The 19645-nt window shown below is 31.3% G+C and overlaps 1 protein-coding gene across 1 annotated transcript in view; it reads left to right on the top strand.

Moving 5' to 3' along the window:
- Positions 1-19645, top strand: part of eIF3a (eukaryotic translation initiation factor 3 subunit A) — a 225592-nt gene that overhangs the window by 122279 nt on the left and 83668 nt on the right. Inside the window, exon 3 of the mRNA XM_089597506.1 lies at positions 4808-6167. Within this exon, the coding sequence (XP_089453632.1) occupies positions 4808-6167 (1360 nt within the window). The remainder of the gene's footprint in view (positions 1-4807; positions 6168-19645) is intronic.

Here is a 19645-nt window from a genome sequence, read left to right as displayed (position 1 = left end):
AATTTTCAATAATTCTTTTCCTATCCTCAAAATCCAAGTACTACTTACATTTTTTAGATATTTTTAGATACGTAATATAATTAGTCTTACTTAAAAATAAAGCAAAAAGCATTTTTTGGGCTACATCAACGTTTTTTACATCTGTTACTGACAGTTACACGTTTCATATTAAAAACAAGTCTTCATTTCCAATCATAAATTTTACAGACAAGTTACTGGGAGTACAATTTAGAATCTTATCAGCCCCATACTTTTTGTAATGGATTTCACAAAATTATAAGGACGGATGAATGGAGCTGCTAATGGCAAAAAAAACTTTTAAAAAATAAGTAAATAAAAGGGTAAAACCATCTTCAATAGGGACTTCTGTTAATCATAACTTTAATAATAAATTTTACTATAATTTAATAAAAGCTTTGGATCAAATACTAAAGGCTTTTATTATTATGAACAATAAGTGAGATAGTACTAAGTATGGCTTTAATCTCTTACTTGTATGTGTAAATAATTCAATGAAACAGTTGTAACGTGTTTAAAAATGACATTATTTTTGAAAATATTACTAAGTTAGAAAAAATTGCAATATTTTGTTGCTCATCCCGTACCCTTATTAAGGACTAAGTCAAATTGACATAAAAGTATACTGTTATTTAATAATTAGGTGCAGAAAAAAATACCACTTGTGAGCATATGACCTCGTATTAGTTACCACACGATTGCAAACACGATGATTACATAGAGTACCACGTACAACATTCACCAAAATATCAATAGAAGCCTTAAACTCAAATTGAGAATCATAATCCTTTCTTTTCTTCTTTGGAATGACCAATAAGAGTTGCGTAGTCAAAATACAATGTTAAGTTAACTTCTTTCAACATCAATACAATCACAGGCACTATTGGTTTGGGTGAAGAGGTGATTCCTAGAGCTGAGGTCAAAAATATGGTTTAAAAGGTTACATTCAGTTTTGGTGCATCATATATTAGACAGAGTAAGATACGTTTGGGTTGCACATGTCTGAGTATGAAACAATGTTAGTAATGAGGATCCTAAAGGAGTGCCAGTGCGAATTTGATTTTGATAACCCAAAGATCTTAGACCGTGAAAAAAATAAGGTTGTACGAGAGTTTTCCGAGATGTTAGCTATTATGACCTGCTATAGTAATTTTAAAAAGAAAACAGACGCTCTTATGAATAAGCTCAATTTGATGTCAATCAAAAAGTAGTGAAATCATAGTTCTTTACATTTTTTCCGAATTTTCATATCTATACTTACACGTACATCGAAACTTCATGAAGTTGTTTCATACTTCATTTGGATTATAACTAATTTTTTTAATGTACCAGTAATTCCGTACTTAATTGTAATAATTTGTTTTACTAAGTTACAATCCTATTACCTATATTTATTTGTGTGGCTGGTAATTTTAAATTTAAGTTTAAGGGTTTTATTGACACCTTCGTAGATGTTGTACTTGCGGCTCTGTAATTATAAGTGCGTTGTTGAAAATTTGATAGTTGGTGACCTTGATATGTATTTTGTTCGTGCTTGTAACTGCACGGTATTTGATAAGTGTTTATTTGCTCACAAATTGTCATTTGTGTTCTGCATCATTGTATTACGTAAACGTATATTTTTATGTCAAGTTTTAGTAAGTCCCTGATAAGAAAGCAGGATAAGCATTGAAATATTGGAATGTTTTAAACTTTGTAGTATATTCAAGAATAAAGTCATGCTTAAATATACCACAATTGTTCCATTGTAACAACTTGAAAAATAAATTTTTACAATAGGACCAGTGTAATAACTTTCACATTATACAAATATACAAGATAAATTTTCACTATATACAAGAAAGATTACCAACTTATCTAGTTAAAAGTGCTGGCAATTACATCTCGACCTGAAAGTACAATACCTTAGTGTAGTTTACCTTTACTGAGTACATAGCTATCTCTGTAATGCTCTTCAAGTCGTACCATACCTATTACTTAAATATCATAACCACTGACGACCTGACACATTTTCGAACCTTAATCTTTTATTTACGTCGTCATGCTATATGTATGCATTATTGACGCTTAAATATCTTATTTTAATGTAATTGAGTAAAAAACGTAACGGAGATCTTCATGGAGTACGGTATTATTAGAAATAAAAATACTTATTGAAATAATTGTGTATATACGGACAAACTTATGTATAATATCTTTACTATTTTGTGGTAAATGTTATTTTGCTACATTGAATGGATAGTTTTTGTTATACTTATCATTTAAGAAATACTGTTACCGTTGATTAACAATTTTTATAACAGCCGTGCCCCATCAGGTGTTGCAATCCTTATGAAGATTTGGGTATTATAGGACACAGGAAATAACTTAAGATGAGTATTCAAAAGTCTTGAACGACAATTCTTACATTTGTCACGTAATGAAACAAATTTATACTAATTGTTGATTCAAACAAGTGCATAAGAAATTGATACATGTACGGATACAAGAGGAAAATGTACACACGATGCCCGAATAAATAACTTTAGTCAGCATTATGAACAGCAAAAAATATGTATGGACACCAATGAAAGAGAACATACGATTTTTTAGAACAGTACTCCATCAGTAAGGAAGCTCGAACTAGAAATAATGTTAAGTGGACTTTTTAGATTGGAATGACCGACCAAAATTGTGTATGTTAACAATAGCTCCAGAGTCTTAAAGTTCCAAAAAACTTGATCTGCAGGTTACTTGTGGTTGGAAGTTAGCCGAAAAATCGATAGATTTTACAGCTGAATGAGGCGCATTCGCCTAAAGAACAGCTAAAAGTGGAAAATTATTGTCTGCCGAAACTATTACTAAAAACCACAGCTTTACGGTAAGAACAAAATTTCTATAGAAATTAAAAATTATTATAATGCCGGAAAGAGTTGTACAATTTCGTATAGTATATAACATTCATGCTCCATACATAACACTGCTTATGACATTCTGTAAGTACCTCAGAGTTCTGAATCGGCAGTTTTTATAACGACAATAAGAATTTAATTTTTAAAAAACTTCAGAGTAATGCGAGCAATATGAATAAAACTGTGAGGTTTTTTTTTTTTTTTTTTTTTTAAGGTTAAAATTCAATGCTTCTACCAGTAACACGATTTATTTTTCATATCTTTCGTATCTACAAAATGCTATTAGTACTTTAATTTTGTGGTTAGAAAAAAAATTATTGAAAATAGCGCTACAAAATAAATAAAATAATTTTCTGTCATGAAAAATTCAATAAACTATAATATTTTGTCTTCATATATTTTATATTTTTTACAAACGAAATTCATCCTTGATTTTTAAGGTTAGGAATACAACACTGTTAATAGGCGTAAAGATTTTAGTAGAAGTCGATAAATTAATTGTAGCAGACAATAAGAGTATTCATGACATTCACTGTTTCGTATATGTTATACTCACAAAAATAAGCGTTACTCAATTTTTAGGTTATGACAAGAAAGTTGTGAAATAAAAATATTATTTTTTTAAATCAGAATGAGCTCTTTAGTTTAGAAACCTTGATAAGTACCAGTTAATCGCAAAAACTAACTATTTTGTTGACGTAACACTGAAAAGATTGGGTTTCTACGTAATTTTGAGGTTATTATTAAAATTTGAAATATAAATGTGAGCCTAAAATTAGATCTCATAATAGTTACCAGTACAGACCTTTCTTCTTACACAAAAAGTACAAAAAATTCTTTTTTGTTGTAATGTCTTTATTTTCTACTGAAACTTTTCAATTAACCACTCTTACTTTTTGTTGCATGCTGTTTATAATACCCCTTTCTATAGCTTTAAGATCTTTTTTTTAACTTCTTAGTTTATACCACAAAGTTATCATTTTCTTCTTACTTGACCTAACTCTTGTTAATTATTCCTAAGCCTCTTCTGCATTGTCCTATCCATTTGATTTCTTAACATACATTTTACACCTACCTTAACTATCGCTCTTTTACCTCTTCTATTTTATGTCTACCTTTATAGTTCTTTTTAATCCTTAGTTCCTTTGTTATTTTTCTGTAATAATTATATTAAGTTGATTTTTCAATTTTTGTTTAGTTTGCTTTAATTTCTTGGTCTCAAAATACGATATGTAGTAGACAATGCAAATGTAAAAACGGTTTTTAGTGTACTTGGTACACATACTAATTAATTGATTGATTTTTGCTGTTATGAAGTATAAGTATGTTATGTTTTTTTGATTATCTTGTTTTAAAAAAACAATTGTTGTTGTGTTGCACAAAATTGTGGCTCAAGAAAAAGGCAAGTGAAAAAAAATTTTGTTAGTACAAAATATAGCACAATTAAGCAAGTTTATATACAAAACAAACATAAATAAATTATTGTCCCTTTATTGCAAGATAATTGTCTGTCTTATAGAGAGTTTTGGTAAAAAACAAAAACTAGAGCATGAAACGAAAATCAGTATAATTCGATTTTCTAAGCAGCTACCTGCGGTGTGGCTCTTCCTTTAAGGTTAAAATAACGTTTTGAGTTGACATATTCTTAGTTTTGCATGCTGCGTAACAATACATACTTTCTATAGTGTTTGTCTGTACCGTAAAATTTGTTTATAAGATCTACACAACAATAATGTTCTAATAATATGATAAGCGATGAATGATTTTATTGAAATATGTACATTATCATTAAAAAGAATGTTTTTGTTTTATAAATTTATTTTGTATTACACAGTAAATAAACTTTAATAATCATTTGCTTATTAATATTAATAGTTTTTAATTAACTTAACTTACAGGTTTCACAAGTTTATCAAACTATACAAATAGTTCGGATGCTTATTCTTGCAAAGTTTACGACAGAATTTCACTTGGAACGTCTTCTCGTAGACTGTGTTAGATATAATGATATGCAAATCAGAATAGACCATGGAAAGAGATGCATTCATTTTGGAGTTGATTTATCGGAAGCTCAACGTGAAGATCATCCAGATGGTCCTGTTTTACAAGCAATGCCGTCAGAGCAGATACGTTGTCAATTAGTTAATATGGCTACTGTTTTACACCGTGCAGATAACGTCATTAACCCAAACAAAAAAAAACAAGAACGGGAAAAGTTACGATCTCTCATGGTGAGTTACTATCATGAAACCAAGGTCAAAGAACATCAACGTATACTTGGTAGACATAAAATAATTGAAGAAAGGAAAGAATACATCGAACACATGAATTTTGTTCGAGAAGAAGAAGAAATGAGACGTCAAGAGGAGTTGCAAAGACAACAGCTACTTGCTGAACAAAAACGTTTAGAACAAGAACGTGAAGAACGAGAACTTAAACGGCAGAAATCAGAAGTCCAACAGATTAGAGATCGTACCCATAAAGAAAAAGTCGAACAAATTTCCCGAACGACTCATGGTAAAAAAGTTTTAAAAAAATTAGATGAAGATGAAGTAAAAAAACTTGATGCTGAGCAACTAGCAGCACGTGGAGTAGAAGAACTACAGAAAGAGCGGAAACAAAAATTGAAGTCACAAGAAAAAAAAGTAGATTACCTTGAACGAGCAAAACGTTGGGAAGAGATCCCATTACTTGAAAAAGCCATGGAAGAAAAACTTGAACTTGCTAAACAACGTTGGGACCAGCAAGAAACTGAAAGAATTCAAGCTGCCATTGAAGAACGCAATCAAGCCGTGGCTACACGTGAGCGCTTATCCCGAATGAAAGTAGATGTACATATTTTTCTGGACAAAATTCTTGCTGAACGAAAGAATGTTTATCTAGAAAAATTACGAGACTTTGAGCTGATAGTAAATCGAGAACGTGCCAGTCGTTTGCTAAAACGCAAGCTACAAAGAAAAGTAGAGAAAAAACTACAATGGGAAAAAAACTTATCTGATATGGCTGAGAAAAAAAGATTAGAAGAATTACGTGCTCGACAAGAAGAGGAAAGAAAACGTATGGAAGAAGAAAGAGCTAAGCGTGAGGAAGAAGAGAGGATCAGAAAAGCAAAAGAAGAAGTTAAAGAAGCTGAGCGTTTAGCTAAACTAGAAAAGCAAGCAGAAATAAAAAAACAGAAAGAACTAGAAATTGAAAGAAAATTGGAAGAAGAAAGTTTAAGAAGTTCAGAACGACAGCATACAAGTTGGAGAATGCAACGTAAGTTTTTTAAGTTGTAGTATATATTTTTTACAATTGAAGTTAAAAATAAGTTTCTCAATAAGAAAACGTGCATATAGGCTGGTGTGCCCACATTAACGCACACATACATAGAGCTTTACGTAAAACTTCTTATCACGTACGAATCAATTTTAGTTTTTCCGTTGGAAATCTCTTTATCACATACACAAAGTATGTATAACGTACTGTTGATTTACGGGAACTGATCGCTGATCCCGAAAAATTGGGTGCACAAGTCTGCAAAAAAAACTTTTCAATTTTTTTCTTTTTTATTGTAAATATGAATTCTATGTGGTTTTTAAATTTGATTTAAATCCACCTATTCCATTACCTTGTGTTTCTAAATAATTTATGAAAAATCTGATGCCAATAAAATTGAAGGTGAGTCAAACAAAAAGTTGGACCCTCGATACTTTTATTTTTCACACAATTTCAATTTTTTACTTACTTTTTTACTGTATAAAAAGTTTAATTTATATAGTATTAAAAATTTGACAGAATTTACAAATGGTTTCTTCAAAATATTCAATTTGTAAGAGTTGAGTACTATTGTATCTAATCAAGACACCAAAGGTATTACTCGTAAAAGTCGTTTCTATTTTAATGATTTTGATCTTTAAATTTAAAGAAAATACAAAAAATATAGTCCTCAAATTTGTCATTGAGTAAGGCCCAGAACATTGTTTTATAATGCAAAATAAATTTTGTTAGACACGTTTATAAGTTCTTATTAACTATCTCGAAAAGAGTTGCTCTTGCAATGAAATATTTACAACAAAATTTGCTTTTTTTATATATTTTAAACATAAATAATAAAGGCGAAAAAAGCAAAAAAAAAACTACAACCCTGCAGAGGAGTAGTAAAAGTGCTTTAGAAATAGTGAAAATTAAGTACGTTGTAGTCTCATGAATGCTTAATAAAATTCTGCAAGTCCAATCAAGAAATTTGCAAATAGTGACTCATTTTGAAATTATAAAATTAAAATTTTTTATTTTTAACAACATATGGTCAGTCAATATCGTCAAGATCCAACCACTCAAAATCTATAAGTACGGGCAATATCTTTAATCTCTTGAAAAATCCATATGTCCAAATAAATTAACAAAAAAGCTATATAGCAAAAAATCCGTCACCAGGGACCCTATTTTCGTCAATTTTTAACTTCGAAATGAAGAAGCAAATACGTGTAATTGCACTGATTTCCAATTAAATTGAAAAAAATTTTTTTTAACGATCAAAAAAAGCTAAGATACAATGTTTTTACTTTGTTACACGTGGTGACTACCCTAATTATTTTCTTTACTCCAGACCAAGTTAAGCATTTTCTGAGATATTTATTAAACGGTAGACTTTTTTTAATTGATTGAAACAAGTTAGTTTAAGCTAGTGATAATTTACGTGGGGTTGCCTATCACGAGCTGAACACGTCGAGCACGCCCAAAGCCACAAAAAGAGCGTTAGACTTCGTAAACGATTTGCTGCTAGAAATTTTTAAATGTTTAATTGATTTCACATTAACGAAATTATTTACAAAAGTACTGTTATATTTATTCCGACATCATTTTTTTATCGTTATATTGTATTAAACGTGAAAAATGGTATACCAACAGCCCTTCTCTTAGAGCAAACAACTGTTTAAAGGCTTAAAGAAGGCACTGTACTCTTTAGCTTCATTATATAGGTTTTTTCAATTTCTTACAGCTTAATACTTAACCAAAATTGTATGGGCTCCAAAAAAAATTGTTTTAATAAAAAGTTGCTTATTTCTAAAAGTGTTAAGAATGGATGCAGAATTTTGAGTTGATAATGTTTTACATTATGTATCTACACAATAACGTACTCCTCTCCCTGAATATTGGGCGAAGTACAGACGGGTGGAGCGCTTGTTATTAATATTACTGAACTGTGGTGATCAAAAGTTATACCCAAAGGTATAAATTCATTCAAAAGATGACGCAAAAGTATATGGGTCTGAAATTCATGACCGAGTTATATTTCAATTCATTATAGGAGTAGTGTGGTTAGCCGGAAAGTATGATGACAAAGTACTTACGACTGCAGAAAAGTTCATGTAGTTACTTACCATTACTAAAGTTAAACTTAGCCGTTTATTGAATGTAAATAATGGGATGCATTATTAAACTAGTATTACAAACCCAATTGTTGCGGTCGTGGCCTTCGTCCCGACACAAGTAAGACTAAGACTATTTGGTGACTGAAATGCCAAAAACCTTAAGTTTCTAATTACGACACGGGCTTTATTTTTAACGTCAGCAAAGATTACAACTGTCATTTATCAACTTACTAAGTACTTCAGGTTCTTATCTATGAATTCTCTCATCAAGGTTTGATATACACATAAAGAATTTTGTGTTTGAAATTAATACGACTTACTTGAAACTATCATCATGATTTATGCGTATGGTTTTTTAAAGTGCAACCGACCCAGAAATTTTAAGCTGATTATTATTGAAATGTGATAATGCATTATACGTTTACAGATAATAATTGGGGTAACAGATATCTTTTTTTACTAAATAAAAAATAAGTACAAATTCTTAGTAAGAAATAAAAAAACGCTAATATCAATCTTAACCTATAAATTAGCATTTTCAGTTATAATCATTTCAAAAACAAATTTAATGTACATTCTATGAATCTACAAAAAAAATTTAATTGGCAATAAAATTTAATCGTTTAATGAAGTTCCTCTACATTAAATTTGAAGTGAGTGAAAAATGTAGGTATAAAAACCATTATTAATTATTACACTTAACCATGTAAGTTCGTTTACAAGAATAAATAAACTATATAAGTTCATTAAAGATATAATGACAACTCTTATTTTAATCTTCAACGTCAAAAATATGATAGATATTTACAGTGCATTTGAAATTAAAACGTGTATTTCAAAAAATTCTATAAAAGTTAATTCTTATAGACTAACATGCATTAAAAAAAATACATAATACGTAATAACAATAATAATGCTGAATTTCATTATATGCACAACGATTATTATATATTTTACATTATTATAAACCTGTGAAAGTGATAAGTAATATATGATCTCGAACGTAAACAAATCTATATATACACACTTCTGCGCTGTCTTACGCTTGTACATGACATTCATCAGCCTGTTAACCTTTATCCTAGCTCTAACTCGCATCACATCCGCTCCGGTATCCAGATCGTTCCCACAGCTGGTAAGCCGAGAGAAAGCCGTGGACCAGAGTTAGCAGTCTTTAATTTCTGATCGGGTATGTTGCAATGAAAAGAAAAAAGTGAAACGGTAATAATTTCATAATCAGTTTAAGGTACAAGAAAAATCGTCGATTTTTTTTTTCAGTAACAACAACTAAGTGAGTCAAAAGATTCCGTAATCATGTGTTAAAGAATAATAACGATGTCTGTGCTATAAAGCTAGTTCAAACTCATAGGGCCACATTAAAACTTATACCAAATTTTTTTGCTTATTATTTGCTACTTTTTGCCACAACCGTTCACAAGAAACAATGGCCCTTCTGACTGGAGGCTGAATTTTTGGAGCCAAATTCTAATTTTAAAGTGCTAATTATATCGTTTTTCCAGAGCAAAGACGTTTTTTTTAAGATAATGTAGCAAATTCGGAATGAATATGAATAATTTCCAATGGAGGTTAAAAGGTTAAAGATAGTATCAAGTAATGTTACTGTTGGTTTTTTTTAAATTTTTGAAACCAAATTTTAACTTCGAACTACCAATTGTCTTGTTTTTTCGAAGAAAAGATCAAATTTTTTAATAAATAGTGATAATTCTTGATGTGGGTACAAAATAGTAGCAAATATCATTACTGTAAATTTTTCAAAAATTTTTGGTTTCAAAAAGTATTGAAAAATTTACAGTTATCATACTTCATACTACCTTTCACCCTCTATCAAGAATTATTATCCTTCGTTTAAAATTCGCTAGAATATGCCGAAAAACAACGTTATTTTTTCGATTCCAAAAAATATTTCTGTTCGCTGCGTAATCACCACCTACCAGGGCACTCGCGTCTACCCTGAAAATATCGGCAGCTTTTAACAAATCGTCCACGATCTTGATGAAAAAAAGGTCGAATATACCCCTCCTATTTCTTATGAGGACCGTGAAATAATAGCTGTCATCTGTCGAATTAATATTGGCTACACGGAAGCACAAGTCTTGGACATAATCCAAGAAAAAGTACCCTCTGCTTGTCGTGTTCATCGCATAACTAAGGCATTCGTACTGACCTGGTCCCTAATCACCATATACCTCGATGCTTAAGACACTAATTCCGATGCTTTTACAACCTCAAGTCCTTCAGGGGCACTTCTGTCAGAGTTAAACAGAAGTGCAAGTCAAATAACATTCCCCAATGCCGCCGCTGCCGAAAATTAGAGCATATAGCAGCTTACTGCCATGCTGCTTACTGTGGCTTTGTAGACTTAACTACGCCAAAAAAACTTGTCCAAACTACGCGGTCCACAGACGAAGCATACGTTAGCTATCCCATGGTGGAGTGGCTATCCTTATTTCATGGGCATCCGCCATCGTGTCATTTACAAACGCTGCCAATTGCAAAGTAGTTGGAGACGAAGTATACACCATTTCCTCTATTTTCATTAGAATCATCTCCCTCTACTCCCCTCCCAAGAATGACCCTAAATTTCATTGCTTTACCGCGCCCTTTGACTCCAACACTCCTACAATCGTGACTAGCGACTTGAACGTCAAGCACAAATCGTGGGGATCCAAGTGCGTGAATGTTAAATGACGCTCTCTTCTCAAGCAATTGCATAACCTCGACATCAATATCAAGGTCACATCCGAACCCATTCACTATCCTAGCTCCCCTGACCAGGTCACAGACATTTTAAACATCTTCCTGACGAAAAACTTGACTATCCCTACGGAACCACAAACCTCTTCAAACCTTCCTTGCAAACATAACCCAGTCTACGTCGAGATCACTAGATCCCTCTTAGCACACCAGTTACATCCAGCTGCCTAGACTGAGCTCACGTTGCTTACAACCTAATTTAAATGCCTCCCCATTTGATGCCAAATAGAACTTGACATAGCAGTTGATAAATTTATTGACTTAAGAAAAGAGTCCGAAAACTCTGGCAGAAACGAAAACCCCCAGAACTAAAAGTCCACTATAACTTGATGGAAAAATCAATGGAAGCTGCTTCTCCAAGTACCTCGTCCTGACTCTAGACCGGTGACTTACGTAAGTTCGGTACATCAACTGCACTAGTGGCAAGGCATACGGTGCCTCCGTGCAGCTTAAGCCGTTTGTTAATAACAAAGCAGTTTTCCAGAAGACTAAGCTCTGCACTCTTTCAACGCCATTATCAAGAGTATAAGTACGTACGCGATTCTAACGGGGTGCTGCATAGTTAAACCGACTAAAGGCCATCTATGATCCTTTCATGAAGATACTACGGTTGATCCTGGACATTTCATGGTACATCAGCAATTTTTAAATCATCAATGAGTTCAACATCGTCTCTCCAATTCCAGCAGCCCCTGTCCTTGCGTCAAAAATTCATGCCTCTGTTACGGATCATCCAAACTCTACTATCCTTGCGCACGCAAATATCCAACTCGGGTGCTTTGACCTCCTATGGTGTCCATGCACTCTTGCACAGAACCCTAAGGACTCTGAGAATACTCGAGATCTTTAATCCCCTATGCTTCCATCGGATGCATCTTCATGATCATCCTAACAACCGCGACTTCAACTTTGCTCTACAGCCTTAACTCAATAGAACACTTACACCAATTACAAGCACATCTTAAACATACAATACACGGTACACTCACACATCACATGCTCATAGAATAGCACCAAAATTTAAGCTCCTCCAACTCTATTCCTTGTATTCTTATCTGATGCAAGGAGGTTAGTTTTTGGTCGGTATACACACTGGGTGAGTTTGACACAACCACTCGAATAGCTGGAGTGTCTTTCTTTTCCCTATCCCTCCTCTCTCCATAAAAAAAAAAAGAAAAAACTGAAAACTGTATTAAGTTTTTAGCCCGTGTACATCTTTTTTTTCATTATGGATTTATTCAAGTTTCCAATTATGATTACTATATAAATTTTCTAGCATACTCCTCTGAAACAGAAAACTAGAAATTTATTCAATTTGGAAATTCGTTAATGCTCTTAAGAATGACAGTGTTGTAGGTAAAAGTACATAATAAGCTTATTTTTCACGAGTAAAATCGCAGAAACCCTCCCTACGTTAAAAGGTATTGTATTATACAAGATGCTACATACCTCTTTCACGGTTTTTACTTATCCCAAATCTACATCTAGTATACGCTCTAAACTTGTTTGTATCAAGGAAAAAATAAGCATTGCTCATGTAATACTACAAAACCATTATTTTATTGATTTAATCGTATTATTTTTAGTTTATTTACGTTTCAAACGGCTGAGAAAAGCCTTTATAACTAACTTTATTCATTTCTTTGTAGTATAACTCAACTGTCAAATTCATCATAATTGTAAGTGTAAGAAAATCATTTTTTAGTGTAGTTTTACGTTTGGCTTTAAATTTACAAAATCCTATCAAAATTCATTTTCATAGTAGTGGAAGATATTTTTAACTTATCTTGAAAAAAAACCTACTAAGTTTCGATTGGTTAAACTATATTCAACAATACATTATTTATCAATCAAATAGTGGATTACTATAAAATTAAATTAAGAATAGAGTCGGAAATTAAACTAGCTACTGATTTTACAAGTATTGTCAAAAAATATTCCACAACCTGTTTTTTTATCCAGAACAAATAATTATTGAATAATAAAGACACTACACTTACTGTATAGCTCACAAAGGCTTTATTAAGTAGTTCGAATATCAAAAATAAACTGAAAGTAGTACGTACGGATTTATAAAAAAAATAAGCAACAAAGCTTGCTTTAACTTTAACTGGTTTAAGTGTTAAATAATCAGGACGGTAATACCTTATCAATAGTTGTAGCGAAAAATAAATTTCTTAGTCAAAAGACAGCAATAATTACTCAAAAAAGCCACGAAGAATAGGTAGGTTAGCAGATCTCGAGATACAGCGAAAAATATGCTCGTGTTTTATATTAGCCGGACTATTGTTTCTCGGCAATAGTCATGGCAAAACAATTATTTCTTAGGCAAGAAAAAAAAACAAATAATAGGTTACAATGAGTGAGCTTTGCATAAGTAGTTATTTTTGCAAAATTACCTAAAAAACGCCACTTTCTTCAGCTATGTCGCAATAATTCAAAAACTAAGGATTTTAGACAAAAAAGTTTTGTACAAAAATTGTTTGGTTGATGATTTTACGTAGAAGATGAGTTTTTTTTTTTAACTTGAAAATTGCTTATCAAGCCAAAACCATACGGTTAAGTTGAAAAAAAGATGAAAGTAAAAGTTTTGATAAATACGCGTAAATATCTTTTTCTTTTTTTTCACCAATATTTGCTTTTAACATTTATATTGGTACTGTCAACAAAATGCGCCTAGTCTAACTGTGGAAAAAAAAAAAAAAAATGGTGACCTCTTGCAAAATTAATAATTTAGAAACTTGGAGCGCTGCAGTTCTTGTCACCGCACAAATATCTCGATGCAACCAAATGTAATTAGTAGGTATTGGCCGTATCTTATAATGAACCCATTTTTTAATTATTACATTAACAAACGAATTTGTTGTTTACAAAAAATACATTTTGGCGTCTCATACCTCGCCAATTTGTAAGTTAAAGATTTGCAATAAAGTGCATTTGACTGCTCTGATTATTTTATGAATTTAAAAGAATATTTAACCTATGACCAACAGGAGCAGAGATACAAGAGTCTCATTTTTTTAACTGTAGCAGTTATCCTAATCAACCTACGCACTTGAAACTTCGACAGTTACGTTTAGTAAGCTTTCGTAGACTAAACGTTGTGTAATGCCGAGTGTAGAATAGTTAACTAACGCTAGACCGAAAAAAAGAGGCGATTAGAGGGGTGTTTCGCAACTTTGACACGCAAATTATGTATTTGTTTATTTGTTTTTTAATCCATGTAGAAAAGCTTCCCTTCGAATATTACAAGAAAGTAGATTTTAGTAGATACTTTTAACAACAGTTTTAATATTTGCATGTATACACACACGCGCGCGCGTGCACACACTCACATACACACACCTATATGTATGGGACATTCCACGTCAACGCGAACGCTCAAAAAATAGATTTTGCTTTTATCTAGCGCAATCGATAGTACTCATCGAGAAAACAATCCCCTAATTTTTTCAGATTTTTTGACCCACCTCATGACCGTCAGTGACGGTCACAAATTCAAAATTTTTCTCTCTAGACCGAAAATCATTATTTTTTCTCTAAAAAATTTAAAAAAAATGCACAATATAGGGGTGGTTTTCAATGTATTTTTTCGCGTAGATTAAGATAAAAATATTGAAAAAATGTTTGGGGGTGGTTTACTCCCCTAAATTGCCATTTTCAAGTTTAAAACCGAAATTTCATCAAGTATACCATGATTTTTATTTTTTTTAATTTTTAATTTTTTAACTTTTTTGATCCCCTTTCAACTTGTCAAAGTCGCATAATGGGAGTCACCCGTTAACTTGCCCAAAACAAAGGTTGAGGGCAAAACTCCATGAATTTACCATAATATCTTGTTGCATAACACAAAAATAATCGAGTTTGGTATGTATTCCTACGTTTTTGAGGTCGCTGATTACAAATCAAGGGTTAAATTTTCAAAAAACAATATGGCGGATCCAATATGGCGGCCAATTTTTGTAAAATTTAAAAATTTTAAAATTCTAAAAATACTACCATAATTTACATCAAATTCTACGTAAAAAATGTATTTTGTAAACTTTTTATTAAAGTCGCCGTTGCATAGAAAAAAATTCAGTCAATTTTCTTTAATAATAGTTAATGTAATCATGATATACGATTTTGGTAATTTTTTCATGACAAGTTAGGATTCATTTTTATAACTGATTATTAACTTAGTCATTTTTGACACTGATTGCAAATTTAAAGTTTAATTTTTAAACAAAAAAACATCAGACTCTACATTGAAGCAATCTGTATTCCAAAATTTATTCAATACAATGTGGGTTTGCTTCGAAAATATATTTGTTGTATGTGTGCAAGAAAAATAAATCAGGAATGGTTAAATAAAAGATTATAGATGTTTATTCTTTGTTTTATTCTTTTATTTCCAATTTACTAGTAATTAAAGATTTTTTTATTGTTGAATTGAACAAAAAAGAACTTAAGTAGCATCTTATAAGAAAAATTTAATCAATATTTATCTTTTGAATCACAGATAAAAAACAGTAATCCTTAAACCAAAAAAAAAAATTTTACAAAATTACAAAATTTCAAAATCTTCATGAAAGTCTGACTCAGAGTGTGTTTTTGCACGCACGTTACCATTTTCTAAAACAATAAAACAGTGCTCTTTCTAAAGAGATTAAATCCTACAGTTATTGAAAAATCTTTTGTTTAGTTTTTTTCATTTCATCGTAAACTTTTGAGTCTAAGTATTCAAAATAAATATTTGACAATCTGTTGTATTTTTTGTAAAAACACATGTATTTACTTTTTGTGCTGGAATTGTTATGTAAAGCCGTTTCCTCTCTGATCCACTTCTGCCTTATGAAATGGTATTTCTAAATTCTCTAATATCATTAAAGATTCAATCGACCGGTAATAATGTATATATTATAAAAATTGATTCTTATTAATTTTTTTATCTGTAACGGCGACTTTAATAAAAAATATACAAAATACATCGTAGAATTTGATGAAGATTTTGAGAATTTTAAAATTTTTGAATTTTACGATAATTGGCCACCATATTGGATCCGCTATTTTGTTTTTTGAAAATTTAACCCTTGATTCGTAATCAGCGACTTCAAAAACGTAGGAATACAAACCAAACTCGATTATTTTTGTGTTATGCAACAAGATATAATGGTAAACTCATGGAGTTTTGCCCTCAACCTTTGTTTTGGGCAAGTTAACGGGTGACGCCCATTATGCAACTTTGACAAGTTAAAAGGCGATCAAAGAAGTTAAAAAATAAAAAACAAAAAAAAAATCATGGCATACTTTTTAAAATTTCAAATTTACACTTGAAAATGGCAATTTAGGGGTGTAAACCAACTCCCAGCACTTTTTCAATATTTTTATCCTAATCTACGCGAAGAAATACATAGAAAACCACTCCTATATTGTACATTTTTTTTTTTTAATTTTCTAGCGAAAAAATAATGATTTTCGGTCTAGAGAGAAAAATTCCGATTTTGTGACCGTCACTGACGGTCATAAGGTTAGTCAAAAAATCTAATAAAATTAAGGGATTGTTATCTTGATGAGTACTATCGATTGCGCTAGATAAAAGCAAAATATATGTTTTTAGCGTTCGCGTTGACGTGGAATGTCCCATATATATTAAATATGTAAACATACTAGTGAAGCTTATGCCCCCCGGCGCGCACTGCGCGCCAACCCCCCAACTTTTGTATATTTTATAAGAAATACATTTTTATAATTTTTGTGTATTTATTCTTATTTATAAATTTTTAAAACTACTTGTGAATAACATGAAAAAGTATATTTCATAGATGGTCCTGGTGGATCCCGAAAAACCTACTCATATAAAACACTCATTTATTACTTTATTTCTAGAGATAAAAATAGTTTGTCAATGGCTTGGACAGAAATTGCATCTGTATGACTACCAAAAGGTATGACCAGTCATAGAACGTTTCGTTTACCTCTAGACTTAGATAATATCGAAAGTGTATTTTTAGAATTTGAAACTTAAAAAAAAAAAATAAGGGAAGTTGATTTAATAATATGGGACGAGGCTTCTACAATTCCGAAGAAAGCTCTAGAAATCGTTGATAGAACGTTAAGAGACTTGTGTAATACAAAACTTTGCTTTGGTGAAAAATTAATAGTATTAGGAGGAGATTTTTTACAAATCCTTCTAGTTATACAAAGCAGTAATAGAACTATAATAGTAGAAGAAACTAATAAATCATCATTTCTATGGAACTTCTGTTAAATTTTCAGATTACAAAATAATATCCGTTCTAGTAATAACGAATTTCTAAAATTATTGTTAAGAATTGGAGAGGGGGACATAGAAACATTTAACATTCCTAAATCCTGGATAACAGATGATGTCTGTACCAAAATATTTGGTAATTACAACAACTGTTTCGACAATAACGTAATGCTAACTTTACACAATGAACATACTTTTTTTTTAAACAATAAAATTTTAAGTAAATTAGATAGGGAGACAAAAACTTATTATAGCATCGATACTGCAACCCATAAAGGTGTTGATAAATCAGATGATAGTATTTATATAAATTATCCCGTAGAAATGTTAAGCAATATTCGTTAAGGCTTGCCACTCCATGAACTTAAATTAAAAATAGGTACAATGGTAATGTAAATTCAAAATTTGAGTATGTCAGACGGATTATGTTACGGTACACGATTGCGAATTACTAAATTACTGAAGTATAACGTAGAAGGCGAAATAGTAACGAGAGAAAAAATTTGTAATAAAGTTTTCATTCCAAGAATAACATTAAATACTGGAAATACTTTATCATTACCTTTTATTTTATATAGAAAACAATTCCTATTAGTTGTAGCATTTGCTATGACTATAAATATGTCTCAAGGTCAAAGTTTTGATAATCTGGGATTATACTTAAGAAAACCTTTATTTTCTCATGGTCAATTATACGTGGCTTTATCAAGATGCAAAAATAAAAATGCAATTTTTGTTCAAGTCGATAGAGAAAATAGTTTAGAGATTGAAAATATAGTTTGGATAGAAATTTTCGAATATAATAATATATTTAATAATCATAACATGATTTAATTATTATTTTTTTATGTATAGGTAAAATTTATTAATTAATAATACATATCATGAATGTATATCGTGTTCATCGATTGTACTCATTTCAGCATTAATTTAAAACAGAATAGAAATGGACGTAAGTCTTCGTAGTTTAATCAGGCTTTATAAGATGACTCATTAGGTGATGCGAAACTTTCATTGTTTATATTAATGATACTCTAAATTTAACTTAAGTTTATGTACGTAAAAAGAAGAATTGTGTATTAAAGGACTATATAAGTGATGATGATATAATAATTATGCACACCAATATATGTGTATATATTATTTGGTTTCAAAATATTGTTAACTCCATATAAATTGGTTTTTAAACGTACTTAGTTTTATAAATAATGATGTTTTGCGCAACAACCCGTTATGAATTAATTATATGACTTTTAATTTCCTCTTGACGATGAAATAAATCATGCTGATAAAACAGTTTTTTCTAAAGATAGGTGAAGACGGTATGATCACGGTCAGGTTCCCCAAAAGTAGTGTCGGGAGGCGGTGGAGGCCATGGAAAAATTCTTGGGGGTCGGTGGGAGGGCCGTAGGGGGTAGGTGGGGGGATGTGGGTGTTTTGAGAAAAAATACTATACAATATTTCCATGTGATTTGGTAGGAATGTGGTAATAGACTTTAAAACATTGACATTGCTGGCAAAATGCAACGTTACAAAATGCTAACAAAAAAAGTCAGCCCACAAACTTTATGCTTACAAAGAAACCAAGGGATCCAATAAATCGAAACACAATTGATTGTATTGAAGTTCAGTTGATTGTCGTATTGTGCACTAATCTGTAACTATTTGATCAAATATTAAAATATACATTGTTATTATACCAAGAAGCCATATTAAACCCCCTGGCTTGAATAAAGACTTATACTAGACTTCTATACTATTCGTATAATATTTTGTGGGGGGCGTTGGGGGGGCTATGAAAAAATGCTCGGAGGGCTGTGGGGGGTCGGCGGGGGGCTGTGGGGGGTTTTGAAAAAAACTACGATAAGTCACAATAAGCAAGAAAATAGCGGATTCTTACCTTATTTTGTGAAGGTTGGTGGAGGGGGGGTGAAATTGGGGGCGGTGAGGGGTTTGTGTGGAATGCCCCCCTGAGTTAACTATATAATATAGGAAGATATACATATATCTATATATGTAACAAAAATAATTAACGTGGATCTACAGATTATTGCATTTTTTTTTTTCCTCATCGACAATGCACAACGTGTTCGAAACAGCCTTACTAATGTATACAATCCAATAAAAACCGTATTAATTGATACAATCAGTAGCGAAAATACATTGAAAAGTAAAGCCTAGGTATATAAATTTAAAAAAAAATTTTTTACAAAACTTATGCTATGATTCGTTTTATCTAGTCAAACTATTTCCAATCAGTTCATACCTTTTTTTTCGACCACGGGAACCCAAAATATCGATATTTTTTCAAACACTCCCCATAATAAACGCTAGCCCAGTTCTAGTATCACCTG

The sequence above is a fragment of the Copidosoma floridanum genome, unplaced genomic scaffold (assembly GCF_036245765.1).
Source record: "Copidosoma floridanum isolate Cflo_tuat_1 unplaced genomic scaffold, Cflo_Japanese_pri ptg000004l, whole genome shotgun sequence".
In the NCBI taxonomy this organism is placed as follows: domain Eukaryota; kingdom Metazoa; phylum Arthropoda; class Insecta; order Hymenoptera; family Encyrtidae; genus Copidosoma; species Copidosoma floridanum.
The sequence above is the reverse complement of the archived record's forward strand: the minus strand, read 5'-3'. Positions and strand labels throughout refer to the sequence as shown.